Source organism: Muscardinus avellanarius (assembly GCF_963383645.1).
Source record: "Muscardinus avellanarius genome assembly, chromosome: 20".
Classification (NCBI taxonomy): Eukaryota; Metazoa; Chordata; class Mammalia; order Rodentia; family Gliridae; genus Muscardinus; species Muscardinus avellanarius.
The window spans coordinates 34,226,017-34,242,539 of NC_137806.1; the positions used below are offsets into that span (position 1 = coordinate 34,226,017).

General features: G+C 50.8%; 1 protein-coding gene and 1 pseudogene across 2 annotated transcripts in view; one reads left to right on the forward strand and one right to left on the reverse strand.

The window, feature by feature from the left end:
- The window catches only part of MAP3K21 (mitogen-activated protein kinase kinase kinase 21), a gene marked incomplete at both ends in the record, with an annotated part of 43,364 nt that extends 39,143 nt beyond the window's left edge, over nt 1–4,221 (reverse strand). The window contains one exon of the mRNA XM_080717236.1: nt 3,750–4,221. Within this exon, the coding sequence (XP_080573362.1) occupies nt 3,750–4,221 (472 nt within the window). The remainder of the gene's footprint in view (nt 1–3,749) is intronic.
- An 8,309-nt stretch (nt 4,222–12,530) lies between these two features.
- Nucleotides 12,531–13,914, forward strand: LOC308277768 (elongation factor 1-alpha 1-like; annotated as a pseudogene). Its single transcript has one exon. The product of its transcript is annotated as an elongation factor 1-alpha 1-like (transcript).
- The last annotated feature ends 2,609 nt before the right edge of the window (nt 13,915–16,523 follow it).

The following is a 16,523-nucleotide window of genomic DNA, read 5'->3' on the forward strand; positions in this document are numbered from 1 at the left end:
ACAACAACAACTACCCTAAATGATACTTAAAACCTGCAAATGTGCCTGGTGCAGAAAGGGACGGAGTTGTTTATTCCTTCCCAACATATCAGTTGTTACTACCTCATAGACATTTCTTGAACTGTGTGATAAAACTTGAGCCCATTAGAAACGATGAAAGAATCTGTTGAGAGCAATAAATTCCTCCGACAAATTTAAACATTTGCTTTGAACATTTATTTCCACTGACTTGTCCCCAGTGCTCTTCTACAGGTTCTGTTGTGCGGAGTGAATGCGGCTCACTATCGATTTTTAAAGCTTTGCTTACACGTCACTAACTCACTACCACCACGAGCAAGTAACGAATTAGGTCAAACAAAAAGACGCTACAGCGGAGTGTCTAAGCAAGAAATTACAGCTGCAAGCACGAGGGAATTAATGCCGCACATCTGCACTTACTCGGTCAACAAATAAAACAGACCCAGGACAAGGCTCCATGCTGGGTACCTTTGATTTGCACATCTAAGGCCCTATTCAGAATTTTCATTTTATAGTAATTGTCTAACTATACTAATGGCCCTACCACAACAAATATCTGGCTCCGCCAGAGCCCAGGCAACTAAGCCTCTTAAACAAAGCAACAGTGTAAGTGGCAGGTAACCCTGCCAGACAATTACAGAAAGTGAAATACTCCAAAATGTTACCAGCGGGAAGTCTTTCAAAAACTAAGTAGCAAGCTGGGCTTGGCGGCTTTTGCTTGTACTCTGAGGACTTGGGAGGCTGGGACAGGAGACTGCAGGTTCCCAGCTAGCCTCATCAACTTGGCAAGATCCTGTTTCAAAACAAAACAAAAAAAGTAAATAAATAAAAAGGGCTGGGGGTGTAGCTCAGAGATACAGCCCTCCTGGGTGTTCAACCCTCAGTCCCGAGCCTACAAACCAGCAAAACAAAACAGAAAATAAAAACAACTAAGTAACACAATGTAATCACCTTCCAAGTGCAAAATACCTACTATACACAGAGCCCTGCATACTCTACCAGTTTTTCTGGAATCAACAAAAGTCATTTAACCTGAGTTATTATTCTAGGGCCTGAGTATTTCTTTCTGCTATTTCATAATATTAGGTTGTGCACACCAGTAATCCCAGTTCTTGGGAGGCTGAAACAGGAGGTTCAAGGCCAGCCTTAGCAATTTAGTGAGGCTCTCCACAATTAAGTGAAGCTGTTTCAAAATAAAAAATAAAATAGGGCCGGGCGCACGCTTGTTATCCGCTTGTTATCCCAGCATTCGGGAGGCAGAGACTGGAGGGTCGTGGTTGGCCAACAGCCTCAGCTACTTAGTGAGGCCCTCTGCAACTCAGTGAGACCCTGTTTCAAACAATATAAAGACTAAAAATAGGGCCTGGGATGTAGCTCAGAGGTAGAATGTCCCTGGGTTCCATCACAGTACCGCAAAAAAGTAAATTAAAATAAAATAAAATAAAATAGGGTGGGGGGTGTGGCTTGGAGGTAGAATGCCCTGGGGTCCAATTTCCAATACCCCACACATACGCACTGGCACATTCATATTTTTATGTGAAAAAGTTTACTCCTTTGCAAAACTAGAACACGGGTTAACATCTTATGCTTTGCAAACAGGCTCTACCTTGGGGACACGCTGTGTGGACCTCAAGAGTTACTGCAGCCCAACAAAGCCACCCAGTTGGTGCGCAAAAGCAGCAGCTGCCGGCTGCTTCACTGTTTAGCCCACAGACCAGAGCAACTCCAGCCGTTCGCGCGAGCTGGTGGTCTGTCGTCCTGCAAGAGAGAGTGTGCAGACACCACGTTCTCACAAAGCTGCCCAGTGGGTGGTGCGCGTGGGCTTGCAGGGCTTCCCGGGATAGAGGGCTCCGGGGACACACGGGCAAGCGCTGAATATAAAGTATGTACAGAAAGCACACGACAATCGTACCGTGCCGCTACTGCAACACAGCCTAAAATGTTATATATGCACACATTCCTAGTCCTTCATGCAAGGCTAGGGACCAGCAGGACCCCTGCCACTCCAGGGGTCAGACCTTGTGACCACGGCCCAAGCGGCGGACATGGGGGCGGGGGATGGAGAGCCATAAGGTCCACACACAGCTACAACACCGAAAGTATTTAGAATTCCTACCCTGGAAATCAGGTAAATTTCAGAACTGAAGGACTGTGGGAGGAGGAAAAAAACCTACACAAACACAAAAGAGAGCTCTCCTGTCTCCTCCTTACTCCTCTCTGCACCTGACACGGTGGTGGTGGCGGCGCCTGTCCCAGCAGGTTTTACCAGGCACCCGGCTGTAGCCAGCCAGTGCCAGGTCTAGCCGCTGCGTCCTTCCAACCTCCAAAAGGTTTCATTTCAGGCTAGAAATACGCAGTGGCCAAGGAGCAGCTTCAAACAGCGATCCCAGGAGCCCCTACAGAGCAGAACTTAACAGGGCCGCTACCGAGGCCACACGCGGGTTTCAACTGACAGCTGGAAATCCACCCCATGCATAAGCAACGCGCATGACCCGCCAGGTCCCTGGGAATTCAAGTACCTGTGCTAGAACCACACGGCGGTTGTGAACCCCCAAAATGCACAATGGTGAAAACACGTATCTCTTTCTGGAGAAAAAGCGGCCATCCAGTTAATAACAAAGTCGGCTTTTATGCACAGAAACACCTGGATGGAAAAAAAAAAGTCTTCAAAACACACAGACACACACACACACACACACACACACACACACACCAGCAAAACAGCAACCTCAATATGGCACCTGTGAAGCCGGCCACCCGGTCTCATAGGCCCGGAGGCCTGGGTCCGCAGGCCTAGCCAGATGCATAGGAGAAAACCCTATGCCCGCTCAGCGCGTGGGGTGGTGCGCACCTGTGATCCCAGTGCTTGGGAGCCTGAGGGAGGAGGCTCACAGGTTCCAGGCCAGCCTCGGGCACTTAGGGAGACTCCAGCAACTTGGGGAGGCCCTGATTCAAAATAAAACCCGGCTGAGAGGTTGTAGCTCGGAGGCAGCCGTCCTGGGCTCAATCCCTAGTACCACTCATAAAGACAAAAACCTACGCACACACGCAAGGAGTGGATGTGTAATTTCTGAGTCACTCTCGACTGAGCCAGTCACTCTTTACCACCCTCCTGAGGTTTCCAGTACGTCCACATACTTGCAAAAGTTTCATCTACAAACGAATCTGGTCTGTGCCTTCAAAAGGCACCCACAGGCACTAAGTCCAGCTCAGAGTCACCCACTCCAACGCAGATAACCACGGCTTGCTTGCTCAGGAGATGGCCCAGCGGTCTCGGGGGCCAGCCCCCTGCACCTGGCCCCTCTGCACGGGCAGAGTCCAGCTCAGAGTCCCCTGCTCCAAAGCAGGTAGCCAAGGCTCGCCAGGAGATGCGCCCAGCGCCCGGCGGTCCCCGGGGCCGCCCCACCCCCTGCACCTGCTCAGAGTCCCCTGCTCCAAAGCAGGTAGCCAAGGCTCGCCAGGAGATGCGCCCACGGCTCGGCGGTCCCCGGGGCCGCCCCACCCCCTGCACCTGCTCAGAGTCCCCTGCTCCAAAGCAGGTAGCCAAGGCTCGCCAGGAGATGCGCCCACTCCCGGGGCCGCCCCACCCCCTGCACCTGCTCAGAGTTCCCTGCTCGCCAGGAGATGCGCCCAGCGCCCGGCGGTCCCCGGGCCGCCCCACCCCCGCCCCTGGCCCCTCTGCACGGCAGAGTCCAGCTCAGGGTCACCCGCCCCGAGGCCCCCGCACTCACCGTTGCTGGACTTGAGGTCGCGGTGCAGGATGGGCACGCCGGCCCCCTCGTGCAGGTAGAGCATGCCGCGCGCGATCTGCACGGCCCAGTCGACCCGCACGCGCGGCGGGATGCGGCGGGCGTCGGCGGCCAGCGCGCGGCTGAGCGCCCCGCCGCGCGCGAACTCCAGCACCAGGCAGAGGTGCGGGGGGCGCAGGCAGGCGGCGCGCAGCGCGATGATGTTGGGGTGCCGCAGCGTGGCGAAGAGCCGCGCCTCGCGCCGCACGCTCTCGGCCGCCGCGTCCTGCTCGGGGCCCCGGCGCGCCGCCTTCACCGCCACCTCCTGGCCCTGCCAGGTGGCGCGGAACACCTGCCCGAAGCCGCCCGCGCCCACCAGCTCCTTCAGCTCCAGCCGCTCGAAGTCCACGTGCGGCGGCGAGCCGGGGGGCACGCCCGGGCCGGCGGGGGGCACGCCGCGCGCCTCCGAGCCCATGGCGCCGGCCGGGCGCTGCCCAGGGCGCTGCCGCCGCCCCGCTCCGGCCCCGACGCCCGGCGGCGGGGAGCTCCCCGCCCCGCTGACCCGCCCCCCGCCCGGCCTCCGCCCCGCTGACCCGCCCCGGCCCGCCCCGGAGCGGCCCGCAAGGGCGCCCCGCCCCCCAAGGCGTCCTGCCCCCCCCCCGCGGATCCCCGCCCTCCTGAGGCTCCCCGGCCCCCCCTTAGGCGACCCGGGCCCCCCCTGCGGATCCCCGGCCCCGCCCCGGCTCCCCGGCCCCATAGGTCCCGCCGGCCCCCACCCGCGCCCACCCAGGTGCTCGGTCCCCCGTGGCCCCCACCCGCGCCCACCCAGGTGCTCGGTCCCCCGTGGCCCCCACCCACGCCCACCCAGGTGCTCGGTCCCCCGTGGCCTCCACCTGCGCCCACCCAGGTGCTCGGTCCCCCGTGGCCCCCACCCGCGCCCACCCAGTGCTCGGTCCCCCGTGGCCCCCACCCGCGCCCACCCAGGTGCTCGGTCCCCCGTGGCCCCCACCCGCGCCCACCCAGTGCTCGGTCCCCCGTGGCCCGGCGGGTCCAGCCCGGCCGCCCCGAGGTTTCAGGAAAGTGCTGTCCGGGAGCTGCGGGTCCTGCTCCTTAAAGACCCGCAGGCGAGCAGAGGCCGCGTTCTTTGGGGCGTGGCGCGGCCGAGGTCCTGGCTGCCCCGCAGACCCGGGCAGCGCGGCCTGACCCGGGCCCTGTGCGCCGTGGCTACGCGGCAGGCTGTCCGCGGCGGTGTAGACACGGAAGCGGGTGCCTCCTCCGGCCCGAGTCGTCCACCTGCTCAGATGCCAAGGAACCGACAGCCTCGTGTCCATGTTAATGTTAGTAAAGGATGAGTCTGTAAGAACCACGGGACAGTGTCCAGGAAAGGGGGGCGGCGACGTGGGATTCTCCCCTAAATTAGAACACAGCTGGACTCTTCAGGAGGAGAAAGGTCAACCTCTAAGAACTTCCTGGAATTAATCACCACTTTACCTCCATATCACCCAGACGCGGGAAGCGTGGTCCCTCCACTGGCGGCGAGCCCTGAGACCCTTTCAGAGGGCCAGGCGGGCCCTCACGGCCCTCCTGGCTAGACCGCCGGCCATGGCTCAGTGTGTGGACATTTGCTTAGTGCGTTCGAGGACCGCAGGGAAAGCAACAGGGAAGAGCCTATATCATCGCAGTGGCTGCAAAAGAGTGTTCTTGGGTGCTGCGCAGATGCAAAAGAAAGCTGGTTTGTTTCCTTTCTCTCCTCCCTTCCTTCCTTCCTTCCCTCCTTTCATTTATTTGTTGTGGTACTGGGCATTGAACCCAGGGGCATGCGACCTCTGACCCACACTCCCCAGCTCTCTTTTTATTTATTTATTTATTTTTTATTTTGAAGCAGGGTCTCACTAAGTTGCAGAGGGCCCCACTAAATTGCTGAGGCTGGCTTTGAACCTGCGATCCTCCAGTCTCAGCCTCCCAAGTCCTGGGATTACAAGTGTGGGCCACCAGGCCGGGCCCAGGTTTGCCTTAAATCATGCTTGACAACACAATAAAAATTATCCACAGACCCAATGTTCTTCATGACCCAACGGAAGCCCTTCCAAAGGCGACTTTCAGAAGAACTGGAGCTCGGAGTCCACCTGACTTTCTGCCTTTTTCACTTAGACTGACTGATGGCCGGGCATGGACCTACTGCCTGTAGCCTCAGTACTAGGAAGCCTGAGACAGGAGGATTCAAAGCCAGCCTCAACAGTTTAGCAAGATGCCAAGCAACTCAGTGAGACCCTGTTTCCATATATATGTTGTATGTGTGTGTGTGTGTACACACACACACATATATTACAAGCGTTGTGGCACATGTTTGTAATCCCAGCACTTGGGAGGCTGAGACAGGAGAATCACATAGGTTCCCATAGGTTCAAAGCCAGCTTCAGCTACTTAGTGAGACCCTGTTTCCAAATAAAGTATAAAATAGGTCTGAGAGTATAGCCCGGAGGTAGAAGATCCCCTGGGTTCTACTCCCAGTACAACAACAAAATATATATATATTATTCTGGGGGTGTAGATTGGAGGTACAATGCCTCTGGGTTCAATCTCCAGTAAAACACACACACACACACACACACACACACACACACACAAATAATATAACACTAATAACAATAATAAGGCAGGTGTGATGACACATGCTTACAATCTCAGCCCTTGGGAGGCTGAGGCAGGGGGATTGCACAGGTTCAAAGCCAGCCTCAGCTACTTAGTGAGGCTCTCAGCAACTTAGTGAGACCCTGTTTCCAAATAAAATATAAAATAGGTCGGGAGTGTAGCCCAGAGGTAGAAAGCCCCTGGGTTCCAGTACCACCAAAATAATAATAATAATAATAATAATAATAATAATAATAATAATAATACAAACAAAACATGGTTGAGGCTGTAGCTTGGAGGTAGAATATCCCTGGTATCACAAAAGAAAGAAAGAAAGAAAGAAAGAAAGAAAGAAAGAAAGAAAGAAAGAAAGAAAGGAGGAAAACCGCTGGACAAGCTATAGCTATTCCGACTTGGGCACTTGAAGTAAAATAAAAATTAAAAAAATTAAAAATTAAAAAAGTAAAATAAAAATACCATTTATATCTCTTCCCTTTTTTGTTACTTTGTTATCTTTTCCTGTACAGTTTCATTCTTCCAACAAAAATACAGAATATCCTATGGGATAATCGGAATTAAACATTGGGCCCGGCTGCACACACCTGGAATCCCAGAACTTGGGAGGCTAAGACAGAAAGGAGGATTGCAAGTTGGAGACAATTTAGTGAGACCCTGTTTCAAAATAAAATATCCAAATTGGCTGGGGGTATAGCTCAGAGATGGAATGTCCCTGGGTTCAATCCTCAGTAATAAATAAATAAATTAATTAATTAAATAAAAGTTAAAATCACTGGAGACGTTCAAGGTTTTTTTCCAGTTTCACATCCCAAAACATGGTAGAGGAGACTAAAACTGGCGCGCGTGCACACACACACACACACACACACACACACACACACACGCGTTCCTGCCATCCCTAAGTCCCTGCCTGGTTTGTAATAGAGGTAGGGAGAGTAGACCGGGAGGGTGAGCTGCCCATTCAACACACGTTCTCGCCTGGGGGACACTCTCTAGGTGCGTGGGTTTTATAAAGGTGGACAAGGCGGAGTGTTTTCTGCCACCACAGAACTTGCATTTTTAGTGGGAGCAGAGAGAAAATGAGAGCAGTAAGAACGTTACTTAGTATCCTCGAATGTGATAACTGCTGTACCAAAATAGAAAGAATACAGGAGTGGTGGTCAGGAGTGAGCGGGGAGGCGGAGTGGACGGCCGCCTGGTGCCCAAGAGAGTGGGCAGGCTGCCCTCACCCAGGAGGGAGGTCCGAGCCAGGCTGGAGGAGGGGGACTCGGGGGAGCCGTATCTGAAGGAAGATGAGTGGGCAGACATCACGGGGAGGGCCCGGCTCGCTGTTTCTGAAGGTCCAGTTCACTGCAGTGTTTGCTGGATGACTGTAAGTGCCACGCAGCCTGAGCTTTCTTTCCAGCGTCTTGAAGGCTGTAAATGGGCCCCTTTGCCTCGAGTCTGGTCCTCCACCTCTGTCTTCATACATTCTAAGACGCGGTGTGAGCGGGGGCATGTTGGTGCACCTCTGTATTCCCAGGACTTGGGAGCCTGAGACAGGACGATCTCAGGTTCGCAGCCAGCCTCAGCAACTTGGCCAGACCCTGTTTCAAAATAAATAAAATAGGACTGGTGGTGTAGCTCAGAGGCAAAATGCCCCTGGGTTCAATCCCTAATACTTACGCACCACACACACACACACACACACACACACACACACACTTTTTTTTTTTTTTTGGTGGTACTGGGGTTTCTGGAGGCCCTTCGACCTCCAGGCTACACTCCCAGACCTATTTTATATTTTTATTTGGAAAAAGGGTCTCTTAGGCCAGCGAGGCTGGCTTCGAACCAGCGTGATCCTCCTGTCTGCCTCCCAAGCTGCGGATCACAAGCGTGCGCCACCACGCCCGGCCTACACACACATTTATGTGGTCTTAACTAAATAAAACAACACCCCAGTGTTATGCAGCAAGAAGTTAGCATTTGGTGGCCCCTATCATTTTGCACTGAAGCTTTGAATCCCGGCTGTGCCTGGTCACTGAGGATGCCGGGGTTTCCGCCTTGGGCAGGGAACCTGAGTTGTAGGATTGCTGTTGGCTTCCATCACTAGACAAGGCTGGAGCTCAGCCTGGCCGTTCCTAGATTACAGATGACAGCCAGGGCTGGGGCCGTGCACAATGAACCACTTCATGGAATAAGGAGACAGTGTAAACGCCTGCGACTGTCTTTAGACCCTGGAAGATACAGCTTCTGAAACAAAACTGCAGAGCCGGTGGTCTTGGGCCTAAGCCAGGAAGGCCGCCGTCCCACACCCCGGGACATTTTGCTTGCCATTTACTGGACTCCCTAAACACAAGGACTAATTCTTCTCAACCTGCTAGAAATAGTAAACAGAGGTCAGGAAAGACAGAGCTGATTTCTCCGAAGAGCAAGGCAGCCTCCCACAAACACGGGGATAGGCCGGTGTGCGGCAGCGGGTTCACACTGGCTTGTCTGGTTTTTATCAAGTGCCCAAAGCCGGCCATACTCTGCTTTCCCAGCTGACTTGGCTACTTTGCAGAGTTATTCTGCAGGGCCTTTAAAAAAAAGATCTTATTTGTTCTATGAAAATGATTCTCCTGTTTGTCACACTACTTTTTAGGGGGTGTAACTTCTTTAAACTAGACAGGGACATGAAAGAAAAGTCGAACTTCTGCCACCAACCTTTGGAGAGACCTTGACCACTTGCTTTAATGCCCCAACTGAATAGTGCCGGCGTGGCGGCTCAAGCCTGGAGCCTCTGCCCCTGGGAGGCCGAGGCAAGAGGAGCTCAAGTTTGAGGGCAGCCTCAGCAACTTCTCCAAACCTTGTTTCCAAATAAAACATAAAATCAGGCCGGTGGTTATAGCTCGGAGGTAGAAAACGCCCCTAGGTTCAGTCCCCAGCACACAAAAAAACATATAGGGGAATGTTAGCATTCCCCTATATGGTTATAGCTTGGAGGTAGAAAACGCCCCTAGGTTCAGTCCCCAGCACACAAAAAAACATATAGGGGAATGTTAGCATTTCCCTATATTCTTAAGGTGGTGACCTTAAGAATATAATTAATACAGTGAGAAGTGATGAGCTAGACAACTCCCTTGCACTTTTTAGACTAGAAACACTAAATCCAAGCACCATGTGTCTAGTTCTTGCATAAAGTCATCTTTTTCCAGGACTTGAAAAGATAGCTGGACACCATTGTCTGTGGCAGAATTATTCATAACGGGGAAACAGTGGAAACAGCCTAATGCTCATCAGCAGATAAATGGGTAAATAAAATGTGATATGTATATCACACACATACACATATACACAATAGGGCAGTAGTGTGTGTGTGTGTGTGTGTGTGTGGCACTGGGGATTGAACCCAGGGGCATTCAAGCTCCAAGCTACCCCCCAGCCTTATTTTCTTTTTATTTGGAAACAAGGTCCTGCCAGGTGAAGGGGTCTCGCCCCTTGCTGAGGCTGTCCTTGAGTCCGCAGTCCTTCTCCCATTACTGGGGTTACAAGCGTGCACCATCATGCCTGGTTAATAGGGCGTCTTAGGCCTCAAAGGCAGTGAAGTTCTGGTCCGATACAACACTGCTGAGCCTTCTAGCACAGCGTTGTGTTAAACGAGCCAGACGCAAAGGCACGGCGTCATGACGCACGCGTGTGAGGCCACGAGAGCGGGCGCGTCCGGGGCAGAGGGGAGAGGGCCGCGGTGGTCAGCATTTAATGACTGTCAAGCTTTCTGCTGGGACGAGAACAGAGTTCTGGGAGCCCAGCAGCGATGGCTGCACAGCGCTGTGGGTGTGATTACACCCTGACCAGTCCACCTTAAAACAGCTAAAAACAGGAAACGTCACTATATATAACTTAGGTAGTTTTGACCCATGTGCGAGTGTGCGTATATATTGGTACTGGGGATGGAACCCAGGGGCATCTTACCTCTGAGCGACACCCCAGCCCTCCTTATTTATTTATTTATTTATTTCTGAAGCAGGCTCTCACTAAGTTGCTGAGCCTGGTCTTGAACCTGGGATCCTCCTGTCCCCGCCTCCCAAGCACTGGGGGTACGGGTGTGCACTTTCGTGCCCAGTTTTACGTCTATTTTGTTTTATCATAATACAAACTACTAATCTACTCCTAATCATAGAAATGTGTAATGTCTTTTTTCCTTGGTCTTTCCAACCATTTCCTGGATCCCTTCAGCCCCTTCGGGGAGCCCGGCTGGCCTTCCCTAGGAAACCGGGGCAGACGCCCTGGGCCTTGGTGGCCCTGGGAGCCGGCTGGCTGGCCGCAGCCTCATCTGGCAGGTCAGGCTCGGGCCAGAGCTCAAGGCCACTGCTGACGCGGCCGTCCAGGGTTCTATCTCCTCTGTCCTCTGCTGGAAAGGCGGGGCCAAGTCTCCCACTGCTGGCGCCAGGTGCGGGCTCCTCCCTGCCGCTCCGCCAGCAGCTGCGCTCCTGCCGGGCTCTGCGAGTTGACGAGGGCGTCTGTGTCCGTACATTGACCCTTTTATCATTTTAAGATGTTGTTTTCCTTAGTCACAAGTTTTGTTCCAAAGTCTATCATGTTGTGTGTGTTGTAGAGTCACTACGACTCGGCGCACTCCGCTCAGCCTTGCTGCTTTTGCTTTTTACTTGACGCCATCTCTCTCTCTCTCTCTCTCTCTCTCTCTCTCTCTCTCTCTCTCTTTCTCTCTCAGACTAAACCCAGAAGCACTCTCTCCAGCTCTATTATTATTTTTTGCTGGACTGGGGATGGAACCCAGGGGAATTCTACCTCTGAGCTACACCCCCAACCCTATTTTTTATTCTTATTTATTTATTTATTTATTTTTTGGTGGTACTGGGGGTGGAACCCAGGGGCTTTCTACCTCCAGGCTATACTCCCAGACCTATTTTATACTTTATTTGGAAACAGGGTCTCACTAAGTTGCTGAGAGCCTCACTAAGTAGCTATGACTGCTTCAAACATGCGCAATCCTCCTGTCTCCGCCTCCCAAGCGCGGGGATTACAAGCGTGCGCCACCATGCCTGGCTTTTTTATTCTTTATTTTGAAACAGGGTCTCACTGAGATGCAAAGGGCTTCACTAAGTAGCTGAGGCTGTCCGCGAACCACTATCCTCCTGTCTCAGCCTCCCAAGAACTGAGATTACAAGCGTGGGCCACCATGTGCAGCTCTATTTTTATTTTATTTTTTAAATTTTGAAACAGGGTCTAGGTTGCTGAAGCTGGCCTCAAACCTGCGGTCCTCCTGTCCTCTCAAGTACTGCGATTATAGGCATGCACCACACACCTGGTGTCACCTATTTTTATTATTGAATTTAAAGTGTGCCTCTTATAGGGGCATAGTATGGTGTTTTTCAACCCATCCTGTCAGCTTCTACCTATTGACTTTAGTGTCTAATCCATTTCCCACTTGGTGTAGCTGTTGATGAGGCAGAACTCACACCTGCCCCTTGGTACTCACTTTTATCCTGGCATGTTTACTTGGTTACTCTATTTCTCTGCTAATGCTTTACTTATTGCTAAGTGGATTTTTTTTTTGGGGGGTGCACCATTTTATTTATTTTTATTTTGGGTACTGGGGATTGAACCCAGGGTGCTCTGCCATTGAGTTAGACTCCCAAACCTTTATATTCCTTTTTATTTTTTTTATTTTTTTTTTCGGGTCTGGGGATGGAACCCAGGGGCATTCGACCTCAAAGCTACACCCCTTGCCCTATTTTTTTTATTCTTTATTTTGAAACAGGTTCTCACCAAGTTGCAGAAGGCCTCACTAAGTAGCAGAGGCTGTCTGCAAACTGTGATCCTTCAGTCTCAGCCTCCGGCATGCTGGGATTACAAGGGTGTGCCACCACTCCCAGCTTATTTATTTATTTATTTATTTATTTATTTATTTATTTATTTTTATTTGAAACTAGGCCTCCCTAATGAGGAGGTAGAAGAGAAGTAGGCAGGTAGGGAAGAGGCCTTAGTAGAAAAGCTTAATTTCCTGAGGGGCAACGAATACTAATTAACTTCCAAGGCTCCTAAAAAGAGACCAGCTCTTCCAAGGTTCAGAGATAAGAATGACCAAAGCTTTTTCGCAACGGGTTTGCCGCCAGAACACAGGTGTCGTGAAAACCACTGCTAAAAGCCAAAATGGGAAAGGAAAAGACGCACATCAACATCGTTGTCATTGGACACGTAGATTCGGGCAAGTCCACCACTACTGGCCATCTCATCTACAAATGTGGTGGGATCGACAAAAGAACCATTGAGAAGTTCGAAAAGGAAGCTGCGGAGATGGGAAAAGGCTCTTTCAAGTATGCCTGGGTCTTGGATAAATTGAAAGCTGAGCGTGAGCGTGGTATCACCATTGACATCTCCCTGTGGAAATTTGAGACCAGCAAGTATTATGTGACTATCATCGATGCCCCCGGACACAGAGACTTTATCAAAAACATGATTACAGGCACATCTCAGGCTGACTGTGCTGTCTTGATTGTTGCTGCTGGTGTTGGTGAATTTGAAGCTGGTATCTCCAAGAATGGACAGACCCGTGAGCATGCCCTTCTGGCTTACACACTGGGTGTGAAACAACTGATTGTTGGTGTTAACTAAATGGATTCCACTGAGCCACCTTACAGCCAGAAGAGGTACGAGGAAATCGTTAAGGAAGTCAGCACCTATATTAAGAAAATTGGCTACAACCCTGACACAGTAGCATTTGTGCCAATTTCTGGTTGGAATGGTGACAACATGCTGGAGCCAAGTGCTAACATGCCCTGGTTCAAAGGATGGAAAGTCACCCGTAAAGATGGCAGCGCAAGTGGAACCACACTGCTTGAAGCTTTGGACTGCATCCTGCCACCAACTCGCCCAACTGACAAGCCTCTGCGGCTGCCCCTCCAGGATGTCTACAAAATTGGAGGTATTGGTACTGTCCCTGTGGGCAGAGTGGAGACTGGTGTTCTCAAGCCTGGCATGGTGGTCACCTTTGCTCCAGTCAACATCACAACTGAAGTGAAATCTGTTGAAATGCACCATGAAGCTCTGAGTGAAGCTCTTCCTGGAGACAATGTGGGCTTCAATGTCAAGAACGTGTCTGTGAAAGATGTTCGTCGTGGCAACGTAGCTGGTGACAGCAAAAATGACCCACCAATGGAAGCAGCTGGTTTCACTGCTCAGGTGATCATCCTGAACCATCCAGGCCAAATCAGTGCTGGCTATGCTCCTGTACTGGATTGTCACACAGCTCACATTGCTTGCAAGTTTGCTGAGCTGAAAGAAAAGATTGACCGCCGTTCTGGTAAGAAGCTGGAAGATGGCCCTAAATTCTTGAAGTCCGGCGATGCTGCCATTGTTGATATGGTTCCAGGCAAGCCTATGTGTGTTGAGAGCTTCTCCGACTATCCTCCTCTGGGTCGTTTTGCTGTTCGTGATATGAGACAGACAGTTGCTGTGGGCGTCATCAAAGCAGTGGACAAGAAGGCTGCTGGAGCTGGCAAGGTCACCAAGTCTGCCAGAAAGCTCAGAAGGCTAAATGAATATTACCCCTAACACCTGCCACCCCAGTCTTAATCAGTGTGGAAGAACGGTCTCAGAACTGTTTGTCTCAATTGGCCATTTAAGTTTAATAGTAAAAGACTGGTTAATGATAACAATGCATCGTAAAACCTTCAGAAGGAAAGGAAAATGTTTTGTGGACCATTTGTTTTTTTTTTGTGTGTGGCAGTTTTAAGTTATTAGTTTTTAAAATCAGTACTTTTTAATGGAAACACCTTGACCAAAAATCTGTCACAATTTTGAGACCCATTAAAACAAAAGTTTAATGAGAAAAAAAAAAAAAAAGAATGACCAAAGCTTCACAAAACCATCTGTTTACTAATCAGCAAACCAGGAGACATCCCTGGAGCAAGTCTGACACCTCTACTGAAAGGAGACCCCTCAAAGGACATGCAAATACCCTATGCAAATTTTAAGAACTGCCCCCCAGACTCCAAGTAACAGAGGACTTACAGAGATATATAAACCCCTAGACCATTCACCAGGACGGTCACCCAGTCTGGGAACCCCTCCCCATTGGGGAGCTTTTCCCTCTCTCTCTCTCTCTCTCTCTCTCTCTCTCTCTCTCTCTCTCTCTCTCTCTCTCGCAGGTCGCGTTAGCTTTGGGAGAAGGTGGGGTGCAATTGAAGGCACTTGGCCCAGGCTACACTCGGGTAGTGACCTGAAGGCCTCTGCTGGACATCAAGGCTGACCAGGGCCCCTAGGGGTGACCTGCACTTCTTTTCTGGCAGATCGCGTGAACTCTGGGAGAAAGTAGCTTGCAACTGAAGGCATTCGGCTTGGGCTACTCTCAAGTATTGTCCTGAAGGCAGCTGCTAGAGTCCCGACAGCCCTTGAGGGTGTTTGGCCACTTTTCCCTATTCCCTGCTGCTTCCAGTAAACTTCTTGCTCCCCTTCCTGCCGTCTGTGGGTGTCATTCTTCGCTCGCTGCAGACAAGAATCCAGTAAGGAAACGCCGTGTTTCTTCTCAAGAAACCCCGTTTCACTAAGGTTCCCTAAGCCCTTATCCTCCTGTCTCCACCTCCCAAGAACTGGGCTCACAGGCGGTGCTATCACGCCAAGTTTAGTGCAACATTTTAATTCCCTTGTTGTTGCTTTGATTGTACTTTAAAGTTTAACTTCTTTATGATTATTCTAGGGATTATAAACAGCTTCTCAAAACAATCTAATTCAGATTAACACTGATTTCAGTATCCTATAAAAACCTGGTCCCCATGTAAAGCCATTCTCTCCCAGTGCCTTTGTGTGATTTTAAAGACAGAGTTTTATCTTTGTACATTACAACTCCTTCTACCCAGTTTTGTGATTCTTGCTTTTGTGCAGTTGTCTTTAAGACAGATGCGAGGATAAAAGCATTATATACGAAAGCCCTGCTCTGTTCTGTCCTGTCCTGTGTGATGCCTGTCTTTACCGGCGCTTTGTATTTCGGTGTGGATCTGAGTTCTTGGCTGGAGTCTTCCAAGCCTCGAGGGTGGCCTTTTATGACTGTGCAGGGGCTTGAGGAGGGGTGGGACAGCTCTGTTAAAATATAACAGACCAACCAGCCAGGCAGGGCAGCGCACAGCTGGTAATCCCAGTACTTGGAAAGCTGGGACAGGAAGATCACAGGTTTGAGAACAGCCTCAGGAAGTGATGAGATTTTCTTCAACCTAGTGAGACCTTCTTTCAAAATTAAATCGGGGTGGGGGTGTATCTTGGAGGTAGGATGCCCCTGGGCTCAATTTCCAGTACAAATAAAATAAAATAAAATAAAGCAACAGACCACCCTTGTCTCCCCAGGTTAAACAGTTTCTCTTGGGTCAATAGTATCTAGTTTTATCTGTGACTTTGGTCCATTTCAGAGTAACCACATAGCTCATTCTAGTTGCTTTGCTTCTATTTCTTTTTTTTTTGGGGGGGGGGGGTGAGCTCACCACTTTGAAACACCCTGATTACAGAAGTCGGGTGCCCTGGGATCTATTTCAAGGTTAAATTATTTTGATTTGATTTTTGTCCCTTTGAGGGCGGGGTATGATACACTGTTTTAATTTTTAGGCAACACCCCCTTTACTTTTTGCCAACATTATTTAATTATAACTCAGAATATTTCTTGAGTTCCGTTTCCCCCCAATCGGTTCTTCAGGAACACTAACTGTATTAGGAGGCTAAGGGGGGGACCCCTAAAAAGTAAATAGTAATATCCCAGAAAACACAGAGAACGGACAATAACCTCCAGAAGATGTGAACAAATTAATTGAGCAAAATGTAGAGCTGCCCTTTAGCAGGGGAGGAGTGTCTGGAGTTTTGAACTCCCGGGTTCAGAGCCGGACCTTCCTTTTCAACACCAACCCTGGACTCGATTTCACGGTGCTCGGCGCCACCCGGTGGCGAGGACCCGCCAAGGCCGCTCGGCCTTTCTTTCCCTTTTCTCTTTTGCATCCACCCTCCTCCCGGTCTCCTCCTTCTTCCTTCTTTCTTGTCTAGTAACCAAAGTTTTTGCATCAGAATTTTTGACTGTTTGACAGCTGGAAGTTCTTTCTTTCTTTCTTTCTTTCTTTCTTTCTTTCTTTCTTTCTTTCTTCCTTCCTTGTGGTACTGGGGTTCCTG